The sequence below is a fragment of the Dacryopinax primogenitus genome (assembly GCF_000292625.1).
Source record: "Dacryopinax primogenitus strain DJM-731 SS1 chromosome Unknown DACRYscaffold_22, whole genome shotgun sequence".
Classification (NCBI taxonomy): Eukaryota; Fungi; Basidiomycota; class Dacrymycetes; order Dacrymycetales; family Dacrymycetaceae; genus Dacryopinax; species Dacryopinax primogenitus.
The window spans coordinates 644,495-657,976 of NW_024467219.1; the positions used below are offsets into that span (position 1 = coordinate 644,495).

General features: G+C 53.9%; 3 protein-coding genes across 3 annotated transcripts; 1 reads left to right on the top strand and 2 right to left on the bottom strand.

Moving 5' to 3' along the window:
• Positions 1–1,072: 1,072 nt before the first annotated feature.
• DACRYDRAFT_58626 (GTP cyclohydrolase I) lies at positions 1,073–1,945 on the top strand (the record flags this gene model as incomplete). The annotated part of the gene is made up of 3 exons (XM_040775509.1): positions 1,073–1,361; positions 1,415–1,697; positions 1,804–1,945. The coding sequence occupies 3 exons, from the start codon at positions 1,073–1,075 to the stop codon at positions 1,943–1,945; spliced, it is 714 nt and encodes a 237-aa protein (XP_040624616.1).
• Positions 1,946–7,959: 6,014 nt separating this feature from the next.
• DACRYDRAFT_72082 (uncharacterized protein) lies at positions 7,960–10,022 on the bottom strand (the record flags this gene model as incomplete). Its single annotated transcript, XM_040775960.1, has 5 exons — positions 9,888–10,022; positions 9,340–9,832; positions 9,165–9,289; positions 8,555–9,113; positions 7,960–8,496 (listed from the first exon to the last, which is right to left on the bottom strand). Coding segments are annotated over exons 1-5 (1,782 nt in total), but the record flags the coding sequence as incomplete, so codon positions are not given.
• Positions 10,023–10,771: 749 nt separating this feature from the next.
• Positions 10,772–12,440, bottom strand: DACRYDRAFT_91571 (uncharacterized protein; the record flags this gene model as incomplete). The annotated part of the gene is made up of 4 exons (XM_040777010.1): positions 10,772–11,236; positions 11,286–11,564; positions 11,615–11,857; positions 11,907–12,440. 4 exons carry the CDS (start codon positions 12,438–12,440, stop codon positions 10,772–10,774), a joined length of 1,521 nt encoding a protein of 506 aa, XP_040624618.1.
• Between the last annotated feature and the right edge of the window lie 1,042 nt (positions 12,441–13,482).

Sequence of the window (13,482 nt, forward strand, 5' to 3'; positions counted from 1 at the left end):
GTTGTGAACAGAGAACGTCGCATGATGCTTTGATCTATCTTTCCTTTGATCAAGAACACCATTTGCAAGTATGGATTATCGCATCCTTCCCCTGTCAATACAACTTTGCCTATTTGGTTGATGCCAGCGCATCAAGTCGTCAAACCGCGAACAATCTAGCGACCGTCACGGTCATCATATATCGTCACCTCGACGCAAATATTCTCCCAGTAATTGGTTAACGACAAGAAGACAACGTCTGTGGCTATTTCGTTCGGCGTTCTATACCGTAAAGAATGAGTAATCTTACACCATCCAGCAAGCGCCCGGAACTCCCGATGTCTCCGCGTAGCATTTCACACTTCATCTGCGGGTCTACCTTGGCGCACGCAGCGTCCTCAGGCTCTGCCAGCGAGTGCGGCGACAACCGCTCAGTGCTACTATATCGTTAACGAGCGTCTGTGGGTTGTCCCGCTGGGTATTTAACTCGGCCGAGAGGTGAGTCAGTGGAGGCCAACAACTTTTTGGCCCAGGGTCCTCTTCCCCTCACTAGTACGCAAAGGGACAACGAAACTACTTCGCACACAAGCAAACAACAGCACTAGTTGATGCTCCTCAACTAGACTACTTACTCCATTCTCAACCTCATGCTCACCCGTGCTCTTCGGTCACAACCACAAGCACTCAACCACCAGCTCAGACTCGGCAGGCCCATGTCCTCTCCTCTCGCACAAGCACACTCTATAGCAGGGCTAACGATGCCCACCACTTCCGTCAGTTCTCTCCCCGCAGGGACCGGCGGGGAATACGAGCCATTCGTCGACCCCGAATTGGAGGAGGAGTACTACCCCAACCACTCGCATTCCCATTCGGAAGAGTTCGCTGAGCCTGAACAAGTACACGCAGCTCACGAGCGAGTCGACCGTGCTCAGGGAGTACCTTCGGACCCGCAGCACCTGCCTCCCTCCACCCCGGGGGGTGAGTATCAGCCAGGCGTCGGAGCAGGGCACCTAGCGGCCAGGTTGAGGGACATGAATCTCGTCCGCTCTGCTGGGTATGTCCCGCCTTATTCATGCACAGCACTTCCTCGCTTATGTCACCCGCACTATTTAGTACCCCTCGTCCGGTGAGTGTCATCTCCAGCTCCTCCACGCCTGTGCGGGACCCGAACGGCCTTGGCTGGCCAGCGAAGACCACTCTGGAGAGGCTACACGAGTCCCCCGCCGCGCGCAAGGAAAGGGAGGAGAAGCTTGCCGATGCAGTCCGGACTTTGCTGGAGTGTATTGGCGAGGATCCGGACAGGGAGGGGCTTATGCGCACACCGGTTAGGTATGCACAGGCGTTGTTGTGGATGACGAGGGGGTATGAGGTGCGGCTCAGTGGTGCGTCTGCTTTCCCTCTCCTATTGGTTATACGACGCTGACATCGTCGGCAGAGGTGATAAACGACGCCATCTTCGCGGAGGATCACGACGAGATGGTCATCGTGCGCGACATCGACTTCTCCTCGCTCTGCGAGCACCACCTCGTGCCCTTCACGGGGAAAGTCTCGATCGGGTACATCCCTAACAAGCTCGTGCTGGGTCTGAGCAAGCTGGCCAGGATCGCGGAGACCTTTAGCAGGAGACTGCAGGTGCAGGAACGCCTGACGCGACAGATCGCCCTGGCGGTCGAGGAGGCCGTCCAGCCACTGGGAGTTGCGGTCGTTATAGAGGCTACGTGAGCCCTCATTCAATTTTATTACTTCCCTTCATTCCCCTTCTCCAACCTCTCACCCCTTTCCCCCTTCACCTCTACACTAACTACCCGCTAACCTCAGCCACAGACACATGTGTATGACCATGCGCGGCGTACAAAAACCCGGCAGTTCCACAGTAACAAGTACGATGCTCGGCGCCTTCCGTACGCGGCAGAAGACGCGCGAAGAGTTTTTTCATCTTATCCGTTCCCCGTCTGTGCTGCGATAGCGGGCGCGTAACCTGTGGGCTATAGGACGGGGAGGCTGGAGGTGGAGGATGGGGACGAGGAGGGCGCCTCAACGGGCGTGTGTATCATATTGGACACACTACTCAACGCAGGTTACTTCAACGCGACAAACGCCGGGGCTTCAACGCACCAACTGCCGGGTTCCTGCAGCGCACGAAGTTCAGGGCTGCAGGAAGAGAATTGATTAGTGTACAGTGTGGGGCATTGTTATTACAGGATGAGTTGTACGTGTGAGTTGCAGCTTATGGATGGAAGGATATGCTATTCAAACCCGGTGTCTACTTTCCTGAACGGGCATTTAAGCCTCCCCGCCACCACCCCGCCTCCCGCGGCTAGGGCGGCCAGAATCCTGCTTCTGCGCGTCGCCCATCGCAATGTTGAACATGCGAGATTGCTCGCGTTCCCGAGCACCGCTGCGGTCTATCTTTCGCTGCCGCTTGTTCGCCTCGCGCGATTCACCAGGCTCATCACGGGCCTCCGGTTCTCGTTCTGTGCAGGAAATGAGTTCGGTACTGTTACGAAAGGAAAAGTGCTTACCAGAAAAGCCCCGCTTCCTCCCAGCGGATCTTTCCGTATCTTGACCATCCCCACCTTCACCTTCGCGTCGCGGTCCTAACCGATCGGCTAAACTCGGTAGGCTCGGTTTGCCACGTCCAGGGTCTCTTTGTGGAGAACGAGCGCGGTCATCTCTGGTTGACGTTCGCTCAGGCGGCGGGCGAGCAGGGGCACCGCCGGCACCATGCGATGAATCAGCCCGTTGTGGAGCCGGACGATCGCTGTCTCTACGCGAGGGCGCATTTGGAAGCGGAGGGGACGATGGGCCAGATCGATTCATCGCACGAGGGCCGCTAGGCGGTGCAGCGGACGTAGGCGTGATAGTCGGGTTGGTCGCGTTACCTGTTGCAGCCATGTCTTCCTCGCGCCGAGTGTCGTCGCGTCGGCGATCGCGGTCACGATCACGTTCTCGTTCGCTTCCTCGTCTTCCGTCTGCCTTGTCCGACGGCGTCCTATCGTCACGCTTTCGCCCACCCCGACTCTGCCTGTGTCGTTTCGACTCTCGCACGTCTGGCGCTTCGTCATCATGAGAGCGCTTCCTCGATTTCGAGTCATCTATAGAGTTACGACGAGCGCTTTCGTCCTCTGTATCTTTCGGCAGAAGATCAGTGCGAAGCGGCGCCGGCTCCGGGCGCGTATCAGCTCGTCGCTCACGATCGCGCTCGTCACGTTCACGACCACGATCCCGACCCCGATCTCGTTCATCCCGCTCACGATCCCGGTCTTTGTCTGATATTCGTTCACGTTCACGGAGCGGACGATCGACCTCTCGCGCGTCTGGACGCTCTGGATAGCGCCCCTCTCTGCGATCTTCCGGATACGTCTCACCCGGACGGTACAAGTCTCCCCTCGGTCCTCTGCTAGAATATTCACGGGGCGCTGCACGGTCACGACCAGGTTCAGGTCCACCACGCGGATAACGGTCTCGGCCATCCCGGTCGGATCGAGTCCGAGCATCACGAGTCTCATCAGGGCCCTCAGGGCGAGGCGCACGTTGCGGCTCTGGGGATCGAGATCTGGAAGATCGTCTACGGGTCGTTGGTCCCACATTGCCTCGGGGGTTGTTTGGTGCATTTCGAGGCGGCGAGACTGGCCGAGAGCCGCCAGAAGCCCGAGGATCGGGTGCTGGGCGCTGTGGGAGACTGCCGATAGGGCTCGGAGCCGGGCGGATGTCTGAAGCAGGGCCCGCTGGTGGAGCAGCTGACGACGGACCTGCAGAAGCAGATGCTGGTGCAGGCGGAGCTCGCTGCTCAATAGGTCGGGGGACGGGTTCTGGAGGTGGATGAGGAGGCGCTCCGGTTTCGGCATCCGCTCTGCGGATGGACTGAGACGGAGAAGAATCTGGCAATCTCTGCTGTGATGGAACCGTTGAGGGAGGCGCGGGCGTACGATTATCAATTGCAGGCTTTGTTGTTTCCTTTCCATTGCCATTCGGTATGGGCGTGGCCGCACCGGAACGAACAGGCGCATTTACTGCGGGTGCTTGCCGCTCGCGCGCAGACGCTTGCGTACTCGAGGGACCTGTAGGAATAGCAGAACTTGCTGGTGTTGCACCAGTCGAAAGCTTGGCGAGAGGAGGCACACCGTTCGTCTGCCTTGTTGGTGCCACACGGGAAGTTTCTGTGGGTTTAGCGGCAGGTGTTTGACTCGGCCCTGTGGGGGGTTGGCCCTGCTGTGCAGTTCGTGGTATTCGGGGAATGATGTCTGGTTTCGGGATAGCCTCCAATGCAGAACGAGTCGCAGATGGTGCTGGAGTACCTGATACCGGCACTGAGACAGGGACACCAGCAGGTTTCGGCGTGGTTGATGGTACAGAAGCGCTAGTTGCTCCAGCGGTGACATTTCTGGACTGAGCTGCAGGACCAGTTGGTGTCCCAGCAGGGACGATCGCGGCCTTCGGAGCCACTGGTGGAGCACCAGACTTTGCACTGGGCTGTGGCTGCGTCTTGACAGCGGCTGCAGCAGGAGCGCCATTCACCTGAGTGGCTGCAGGAGGTCGTGAGGCGTCTGCTTGTCGAGGACCACTTGGGGCTGAGGGCGTTCCAACGGCGTTTGCGGGACCTTTGACCGTGTCGGAAGCGGGCACAGGTGCAGGTGTGGGCTACAGGAAGACGTGAGTAGTGTTCAAACTAAGATCCATTCCGTCACTCACCAAAGACCATTCCTTCTTTCTCTGTCTGAGCATGTCGGCGTAGCTAGGCAGTGATCATTAGAGGGAAAAAAAACTATTTGCAGGAAGAAAAACTTACCCAGTTGCGGCCAATTTCAACTCGTGTCTAGTCTCTACCGCAATATACGACTGGACACGCTCCTCAATCGTCACTCCAAAAGGAGCTTGTGGGCGAAGATAGCTCATAGGATAAAGCGGAAACACAGGAAGCAACTTGACCATCAGAAGAATTCCATTGCGCACATGCATGTACTCCTGGGATTCAAGACACTTGACAAAAGTCTGACAGGAATGTTAGCAGGGTCTAGCATATAACGAGTGATCTTACATTAGACAGAACACCATGGAACTTCCTGACAAGCCTCTGGAACTCTTCATGAGTAAGCAGATCGCCAGGCTTGACATCGTCACCGCTAAACCAACGCTTCTGGAATCCCGGCAGAGGCCCTTTGTCCGGTCCTCGTTCTAGGCCTTGTGCTTCTTGAGTGTATTTCTCCTTATCCTTGAACCAGGCATGGAAGTCAACCAGTATCTCATACAGCATGCGAGCTAACAAATGAGTCAAAAACAAGTTCACACTTGGAGTAAGCACGCTCGCCATAGTTGCGGATTTCCATCTCGCTGCAGCTGAAGACAATACTGGTCAATTGCTCCGAGAAGATCTGGATCAAGTCAATCAAGGAGATTCATCTCGCGAACAGAGGGCGTACTCTGTCATACAGCCTGAGCGTCATGAAATTCTTCGTCCCAATCACATGCATGTGCTTGATGAACTTGGCGCAGAACGTCGCATCCATAGGCGAAATAAGCGCCCGGGGGAGAATGCAATATTGCAGCATCTTATAAGCCACTTGACCTCGTTCTTCCTGCGTAGTAACGTGGTCTTGACGAGATGAGCAGTGTGCCGATACAACAAATTGAGAACGCACCAAACCAGTGGTCCCTCTCTTTTTGCAAACGTCTCCGAACAGTAGAAATCCAGGAAATCTGATCTCGTGACTCTTGCAACAAGCTCTGTTTCATCTGCGAGAATTTAGGCAGCGCTTTCTCAACGTTGCTCAATTGACGATCGGTTTGAATCGGAAAGTCAGCCGGTATCATGGGTAATTCTTTCGGACGATCATGAGGATGTGTCTCGTTGAATCGCTTAGCCGACTCGTATTCCCGCTTCACCCAGTCCTTGAGCTCCCCGTACTGTTTTATTTGGCTTTTGTATTCACCATCCAAGCGATTCATCCTTGCGATCTCGTGCCTGTAGCGTTCGCTTAAATCGTAGATGTCGTAGAGGGAAAGTTGCCAAAAGGTACAGTAAAAAGGTGCCCTGTATACAACGTAAGAGTATGAACTCACAAACACAGGTGAAGTCATACCCAATCCGATTTACCACGTCATCAGGTAGCACAGCAAATACATCATGGAACAACATTTGAAGCTCAGGATGCCACAAGGATGTCACTGGCTTTTCGTCAACGACGTCTCCTACCGAGCCACTAGTTGGCAGATGGCCGTTCACTTGGGCCCCATCTTTGGAGTCAGAGGATTCCAGCGACACAGGGAGATCTTGTGTCTCGACCGCTATGGGGGCAATAGATTCCAGCTTTACTTCAACCTCCATTGCGTCTGCGCTTGACCTGGCTTCCGTTGCAGGTTGGCTTACGGGTTTGGGTGTAGGAGAAGGTTCCACTTTTGCAGCGTTTGCTTGTGCTTTAGCCTTCTTCCGCAATTGGGCCTCTCTTTCCATGGCAGCATCTGCTTGGGTACGTGTCTTCAAGAACATTGAGCTCGCATATGTGAGAGGAAAGTCCTTTTGCTTACTATAACTGCCGCACTGAGCTTCGGACGAAGCATATGCCATGCCACACTTGGTTCAATGTGATACTTCACACAAAGGTCTTTCAGTGATGGTGTGAAAGCGGCGTACACATCAGGAGTCATAACCGTTGAAAGAAAAGACAGATATTGGAACAAGACTCGTTGACACTGCACAGTTACGTCAGCGGGGTGAAAGAAGTCGCAATACGATTGCACATACTATGTCAAACAAGTCCGCAAGCTTCTTGGGGGCTGCTTTGTCATCGGCAACGAAACAACACAGTTGTCGTTCTTGAGACAGAAGAACCAGCAGCGCCAAAGTGAAATCGGATGATTGCAACATATCGACAAGCCGCTGCGATGACTTTTGGAATGCGAGAGGTTTTGAAGCAAGCACGCCAAACACGGACGTGGAGACGCCTTCAATGCGCAAGTTCTTGCCGCCAACCATGGCAAGCACTTGGGCATCAGAAAGATTACCGAGCGACTCAATGCCAGTCATTTTGTTGATCAACTCTTCGAAGACAACAAGGTTGCACAGCTCGTTCGACTTCAGATTGTTTGCAAGTACTTTGAAGAGGGCCTTGAACTCGAATGTGCCGGGACGAAGTCCATATCCCAGATGTCCCACAAATCCCGCGAGGCCTGCTTGAAATCAGCACGAATTCCACAAAAAAACACTGAGATGGAGACTACCTTGAAGCCAGTCAGAAGGGGTCACACCATCTTCCTTGACCGCTGTACGGTCCGCCGTAGACGTCAACTCGCTCACGATCTGATACAAGAAGACATCATACGACATCGGAGCCAAGAGCTTCAGCATTTCGACAAAGTGTCCATTGTCGTCCCGACCATATCCCTCGATTTGATCCACAAGAACAGCGACAGCGATACAAGGATTGGTATGAGAAAACTTGCAAAAGTCACGAGCGGTTTGTTTGACGCGTGCGACAGCTTCGTCATAATGCTTTCGATCAATACGATCCGGGTTCGGCAATGCGCTGACACGGCGTAGGATATCTTTGACTGAACGATTGATTTCGGTAAACCTGTTCCGCATTTCCTGGCAAGAAGTGTAGGTCGTGCGCCACTGGGCGTAAATCTGCCATCGATCTGTGATTTCGTATAATCGCAGGAACTCCCAAAGTTCGGAGGAGAAGACTTGGTCGGCACGCTGGAAAGATAATGCCGGCAGGAGATACGATGTCAGCATATATCGCCAGAAATCTTTAGCGGGCGAGTCAAGACCCTGTAAATTGGGCGTCAGTCCCCGCTATCTGCAAGGGAGGTTGAAATGAAAAGTACCTCGCTTTCCAGAATGTGCTTTCCTAATCGACCCAGCTTAGTTATTAGCACAATGTCGCGGTGCGCATATACGCCGATGAAACGCAACAGAGGCTCAAATAATGTCTTGATATCGCCGCTGGTCTGACATGTCGGTACAGAATCCTTCCAGGGGTCGTAGAAGAAGTCGAAGGTCGTGCCTGCAGTCCGTGGAGGTTCGGGGGCAAGATCAGTGATGGTGTGTTTTGGGTTCGCAGACGAGCCTGAATTATTGGAGGGTGTTGAGATATCAACTACTACCGAATTGTGTAGAGTTTCCATGGAAATGCGAGAATAGAGGGGTTCGAGCGAGCATTGCAGTAGCCGAAGATATAGATCGGCCAGAGCGCTGTAGGGTCCAAACATCCATGGGTGCTTGGTCAAAATCCAGAGAGCTGGCCGTAGGGCACCGACGGACAACAAAGCTCGCAACAAGCCCATTTTGTGGTTCGGAGGCTCTGCTTTGCGTGGACCCGTGGGTGCCACTGCGGGAGCTGCCGTCGCTGCGGCAGTAGTCGTTCTAGGCCGATATCCTCCCGGACGATCTGGTTCTTCCGAAAGCGGAGCGGCACGCGTCAGAGCATTGGTGGTACGCTTAGGCACTGATAACTCCTTTAAGTTCTTCTGATGTCGTTCTTCTAGCAACTTCATGTCATCCTCCGTGGGATACAGCTGTATAGAGCAATTAGAAAAAAAGCTCTTTGAATGTCAAGGCAGCAATAACACGCACATGGGGATATAGTGCAGGAAGCGATACAACACCTTCGCGAATTAGAATGGCGACCATCAAATAGAGTTCTTTTCTCGGCGCTGTTGGCGTGTTCGGTTGGTTGTATATATGACTGCAGAATTTGAAGCCGAGCAATTGGGCAGGGACATCCATAATCTTCTCGTCCACGGTTGAATGCAAAGAATCGCAGGGTTCGTATCTCTTGAGGATATCCTCCAGGGTCATGCCTTCAAATCGGCTGGGTCCAATCCATTCTTCACCAGCACCTTCACTTTCCCTTTCCTTTCCCTTTCCCTCTGGCACAATGGGATGCTTCGCCCAACCTGCTTCGCGAAGCAGATCCAGAAACCACTGCCACTTGGTCATAATTGAGCTCTCCATGACATCGAAGATCAGGTCCAGGACGCGATGGGGGTCAAGATCGAAGAAGCCGATCAAAGAGATCATCCGGTGCCAGGTATACGAAGCGGGTTGATCATGATGAGAAAGCAACTCAACAATGAGCTTGGAGTAGCCTTCTGACTCTTCGCGAAGAAGGTTGAACTTGGTCTGCTTGTAGCTATAGCAAAGAGGTAAGATCGTGAGGGTAGGATCGCACAACAGTACGTACAAGAGACTTGTGCGAATTTGCCTAGTTTTCTTCTCATACATAGCTCCGTTCCGTACTAAACCGGCGGCTATCAATAGAGGCTGATCTAGCCGCTCGACAGCCAAGGTGTGCGTGATGACAGATTTCTACAGTTACCATGAGCATGTCATCTCCACAGGTTGTAGTCCGGACACACCATCACGAGTTCCTTCAGCAGTTGCGTGAGCGCCCTCTTATGCGCTTCACACATTAACCGTGTGCGCTCGGTCTGTGGATCGCTAGACTTTTCAGGGGGCTTGTCGTCTTTCACGACTGCTGGTTTCGCTTCCTTCACGTCCACTTCCATAGCGTCCGCCTTGACGGCATCTTTCGCTGTTTGCCATTCGGCCTTGATGGCGGCGGTAATCTCCGCAAGTTCGTCTTCCAAAGAAGTATCGAGTGTCCATATGAGATCGATAATCAATTCCGAGTATTCCGACTTCTCCGGTGTTACAGCAGCTCCATCTTCAGAGGACGATGAAGGGAACGATTGCTTGATCTCCGCGAGGAAGGCGGCTAACTGAGTCGGTGTCAAACTTGCGGTTTTACCTGGTGCACCGGAAGAGAGCGCGTTTAGCATAGCACATAGACATGACGCCAAGGTCGAGGACTGGGAAATATCGGTAAGATGTGCTGAGAGTCCAGATAGCCTGGGGTTGCGAACAGGTTAGGGTAGGCACTAACGACCACGGACAACACACTCACAGCTTGGCACGCTGAGCCTCGTCACTCCAATTCTTCAACGCTTCTTGTGTAATGGATAGTATATCCATGTTTCGACGTCCCGTCGCGGTTATATACGACGATGCAATCGCGAGTTCGACGTTCACTTTCAACAACGGTGCATGGACGGAGAGGCTCGAGACGCGAGAGACGGCGGCGAGAAAGGCCAGGGCGGAGGCAGATGGGATCAAAATTACAAACAAGGAAAGTGGGCAATGAGTCTTGTTTTGTCAGCTCCTCACAGGCGACCGGCGGCACAAGCGGTAATATACATGCTCGTTGACCCAATTCCTCTCGATGAGTATATTATTTTGACAGGGTATATTCTTACCTATGAGAAATTATGCAAATTTCAAGGTATCTATATGTCGTTGGTCCTGCTCCAATGTATCAGTGATTCCTACCTTCCTGCCCGCCACAACTTCAAGCAGCCCAACACGGCCCCATCCTTTTACGCATTTCCATTTCACGATGCTTGACACCACCTTGGAGCCATCCAGTGGTTCACTTACCCTAGCCACTTCCTGATGCGAACATCTCTGACTGATGACCGAAAAAAAGAGCGCATTATGGCCTAAGCCACACTGAGGATTGGCCCAACCAGACATCACAACCTGTCTCAAGAAGACAATGGATCAGGATCCCGCTCATTGCGACGTGAGGTGGGAGTAGGAATAGGACTGAGTAGAAATGGGACTAAGACATGCATCAATTGCCAACGTGCAACAAAGACGAGTGAAGGCCAGATCTGCCCAACTGCAGACAATGGCAGACCTTGAACACATCCCGTTCTTCGGTCCCAAACGGACGAATAAAATACGGCCTAACCACAGGGAGAAGAAACGAGGTGTAGATGGAGAAAAAAATCATGGCCGACCGGGATGGTGGGGCCGTTTGCTGCCACCGGGCTGCGTCTGCAGCCAATCACGGAACATGCCATCCAAAGCTTTCCACACCAGATGGCTCGGGATCGACTTGATGATATCCCCAGCCTTGTCCGAAACCTCTTTCTCCTCAGCCCCAGCCTTCTTCGCATAGTCTACAGCGATGCGGTAGAGAGCTACAACAGCAAGACTGACATGAGTCTGTTGATGCGCATGATCAGCGTTGGAGGGCATGGCCGCGGCCAGTGGACCCGACAACGAGAATGGGTGGATGTGCGTGGCCACAGAGGCACGCTCTCCGCGGACAAGACGGAGCAATATCTCGAGAAGATTGTCCGGCTGGCCCCGCATATGTTCACTGAGAAAGCGTTCGCGATCTTTCTGCTGTGCGATCACCGAGTTGATAGCCCACCCATCTAGAATAGTTTCCAAAGTCTGCATTTTCGGCTGGCGAGGGTGAGCTACAGCAGGCCTCGATACCGAAAATAAAACTCACCTTATCGGGGTCGATCACCTCAATCTTCCCCTTCCAGCTGGGCACGGTGGATTGGTCATCTCGGTCTGGTCCGATGTGATCATTCACGTCGCCGGTCTTGACCCATTTCGGCTCGCTGAGGGGTCGATCCTTGTCGACGAATACTTGAAGTAAGATCGTCTCTGGCTCTTCATCCGCTGGGCGCAGGACAGTATACAACGGCGGCACCGTGGCATCCGCGCAGGTGACTGCCGATGGGACGATCTGAACGAAATCATGTTCAGAAGTCTCAGCTTCGAACTATACAAAGTCAGCAAGAGAATATCTTCCGGGTAAGGCAATGAACCCACAAGAATGCCTTTGAAATCATCGGCCTCACCGCGCCTTTGTACTACTACCGTAATCTCGATCCTCCCCTCCTGGCGGAAAATCCTGATCTTCTGGATAGTGGACGAGTCGATTACGATGCGTCGGGATGAGGAGGCGTAAGATATTGATATGCGATTAGGTTCAGGGTCAGGACGAGCCAGATTCGCACCTGTTGCTTCAACCGAGGCTATTGGCGGTTCGGTAGTAGGCGCGGTTATAGTTGTCTAAAAGCTGGGTCAATTACTGAATGTATTGCACGGCTAGATTGCTTGCCTTATCATCACTCCCATCCATCTCCTGATCCTTCACCACTCCTTCCGACCGAATCTCTTCTTTCTCCTCCCCCTCTTCTACCTGCTCCTGCACAATCTGACTCTCCGGTGTCTGGCTTTCGTCCCCAAGAGGAACCTGCTGGGAGATAGACATAGAAGGAGTTACCAATTGACTAATTTGGCTCTCTTCGAGGCCGTCCATCTGGCTCTCGATCTGGGATGAGGACCAGTCAGGCAGCTGAGATTCCGCAAGGTCGATCTCCGATTCTGGGGGGAGAATCTCTGACTCGTCTCGCCCGTGTTTTTCACTATCAATCACGCCTGCAGGGATGATCACTTCCTTCGCTGCCGTGTTCTCATCGACCGCAGAGGGTGCGACGGAGGAAGCTTCGTGAGCCCCCGGGACCGGTTCGAAAGGATGGGTATTTGTATCCCCAACCTCAGAGGTCTCTCGCCCGTTGATGGGATTCGACCCCGCCTCCTGCATAGCTTTTCTCTCTTGCTCCTCCTTCATATCCCTCTGAATCTCTCTCATGACTCGATCAACCTCTTCAGCTGCATCAGCGTCCTCATCCTGATCTTTCACGTCTGGCTCTTCCTTGAGCCGCTTGCCGCTTCGGCCGTCCTCATCCTCCGTCGCACGTTCACGTTCTTTCCGACGAGTACCGGCGCGGACCTGATTATGCGCACGAGAGTACGCCTGAGAGGCACTGATAGGAGTGTGGAAGTATATGCGCAGGCGGGAGGTCTCGCGGGATGGTGCACCAGGTGCAGGGGGAAGGGAGACGGGTGGTGGGGTAAGAAGTTGGGTCTGTGAGGAGGGGGGGTTCGACGTATCGACAGAGGTGGATGGTTGAGCCGGAGGAGTCGACAGTAAGGGATGTAGCGCAGCCTCGACCTGCCCTTCTTCTCCAGTGACTTCCTCGGTGTCTTCGCTTTTTTCGCTGGGTTTTGCTGGCTCCTCAGTTTCCCTCTCGATCTTGCCATTCGCTTTTGCTTTAGCCGCTTCGTTGATCTCTGGCTCCCCTGCTCTGTGCACACCCCAGCTCCAGACGTTCTCCCACAGGACGCCCACAATCCTGAAATCTCCAAGACTCTGATTCTCCGCGGCAACGCTGCTCGCCCCATCACTCAGGTGTCCACTCGTCGAGCCCAGTGTTAATGCTTCCATCCGCGCCAGTGGTCTCAGAGCACCAGCACTGCGTCGGTCCATTCGATTGTCGCGGAAGTCTTCCCCTTTTCTCCTCCCGTTCGAGCTGAAGCTGCTGCTGCTGTCATCGGTCTTGCGAGGCCCACGGGGTACACCACGCCCCAGCTGGTTGATAGGTACAGGCTGAGGCGGTCCGGTTGGTGGACCATCACGTAGCATCCCCGGTCCGGCGTTCATTCCGACTCTTGACCCTCCGCCTGCATCTCTTCCACCTCCGCCACCAGGCCGACCACCTCGGTTCGGAATATTGTCCCTGCGCCCCATACCTCCTCTTGGGCCACCGCCGAACCGCTGATTCCCCTGCGGACCGCGACCTTGCTGCTGCTGCATAGGCTGAACTTGGGGGAAAGGCGGTTGCTGGAAATTA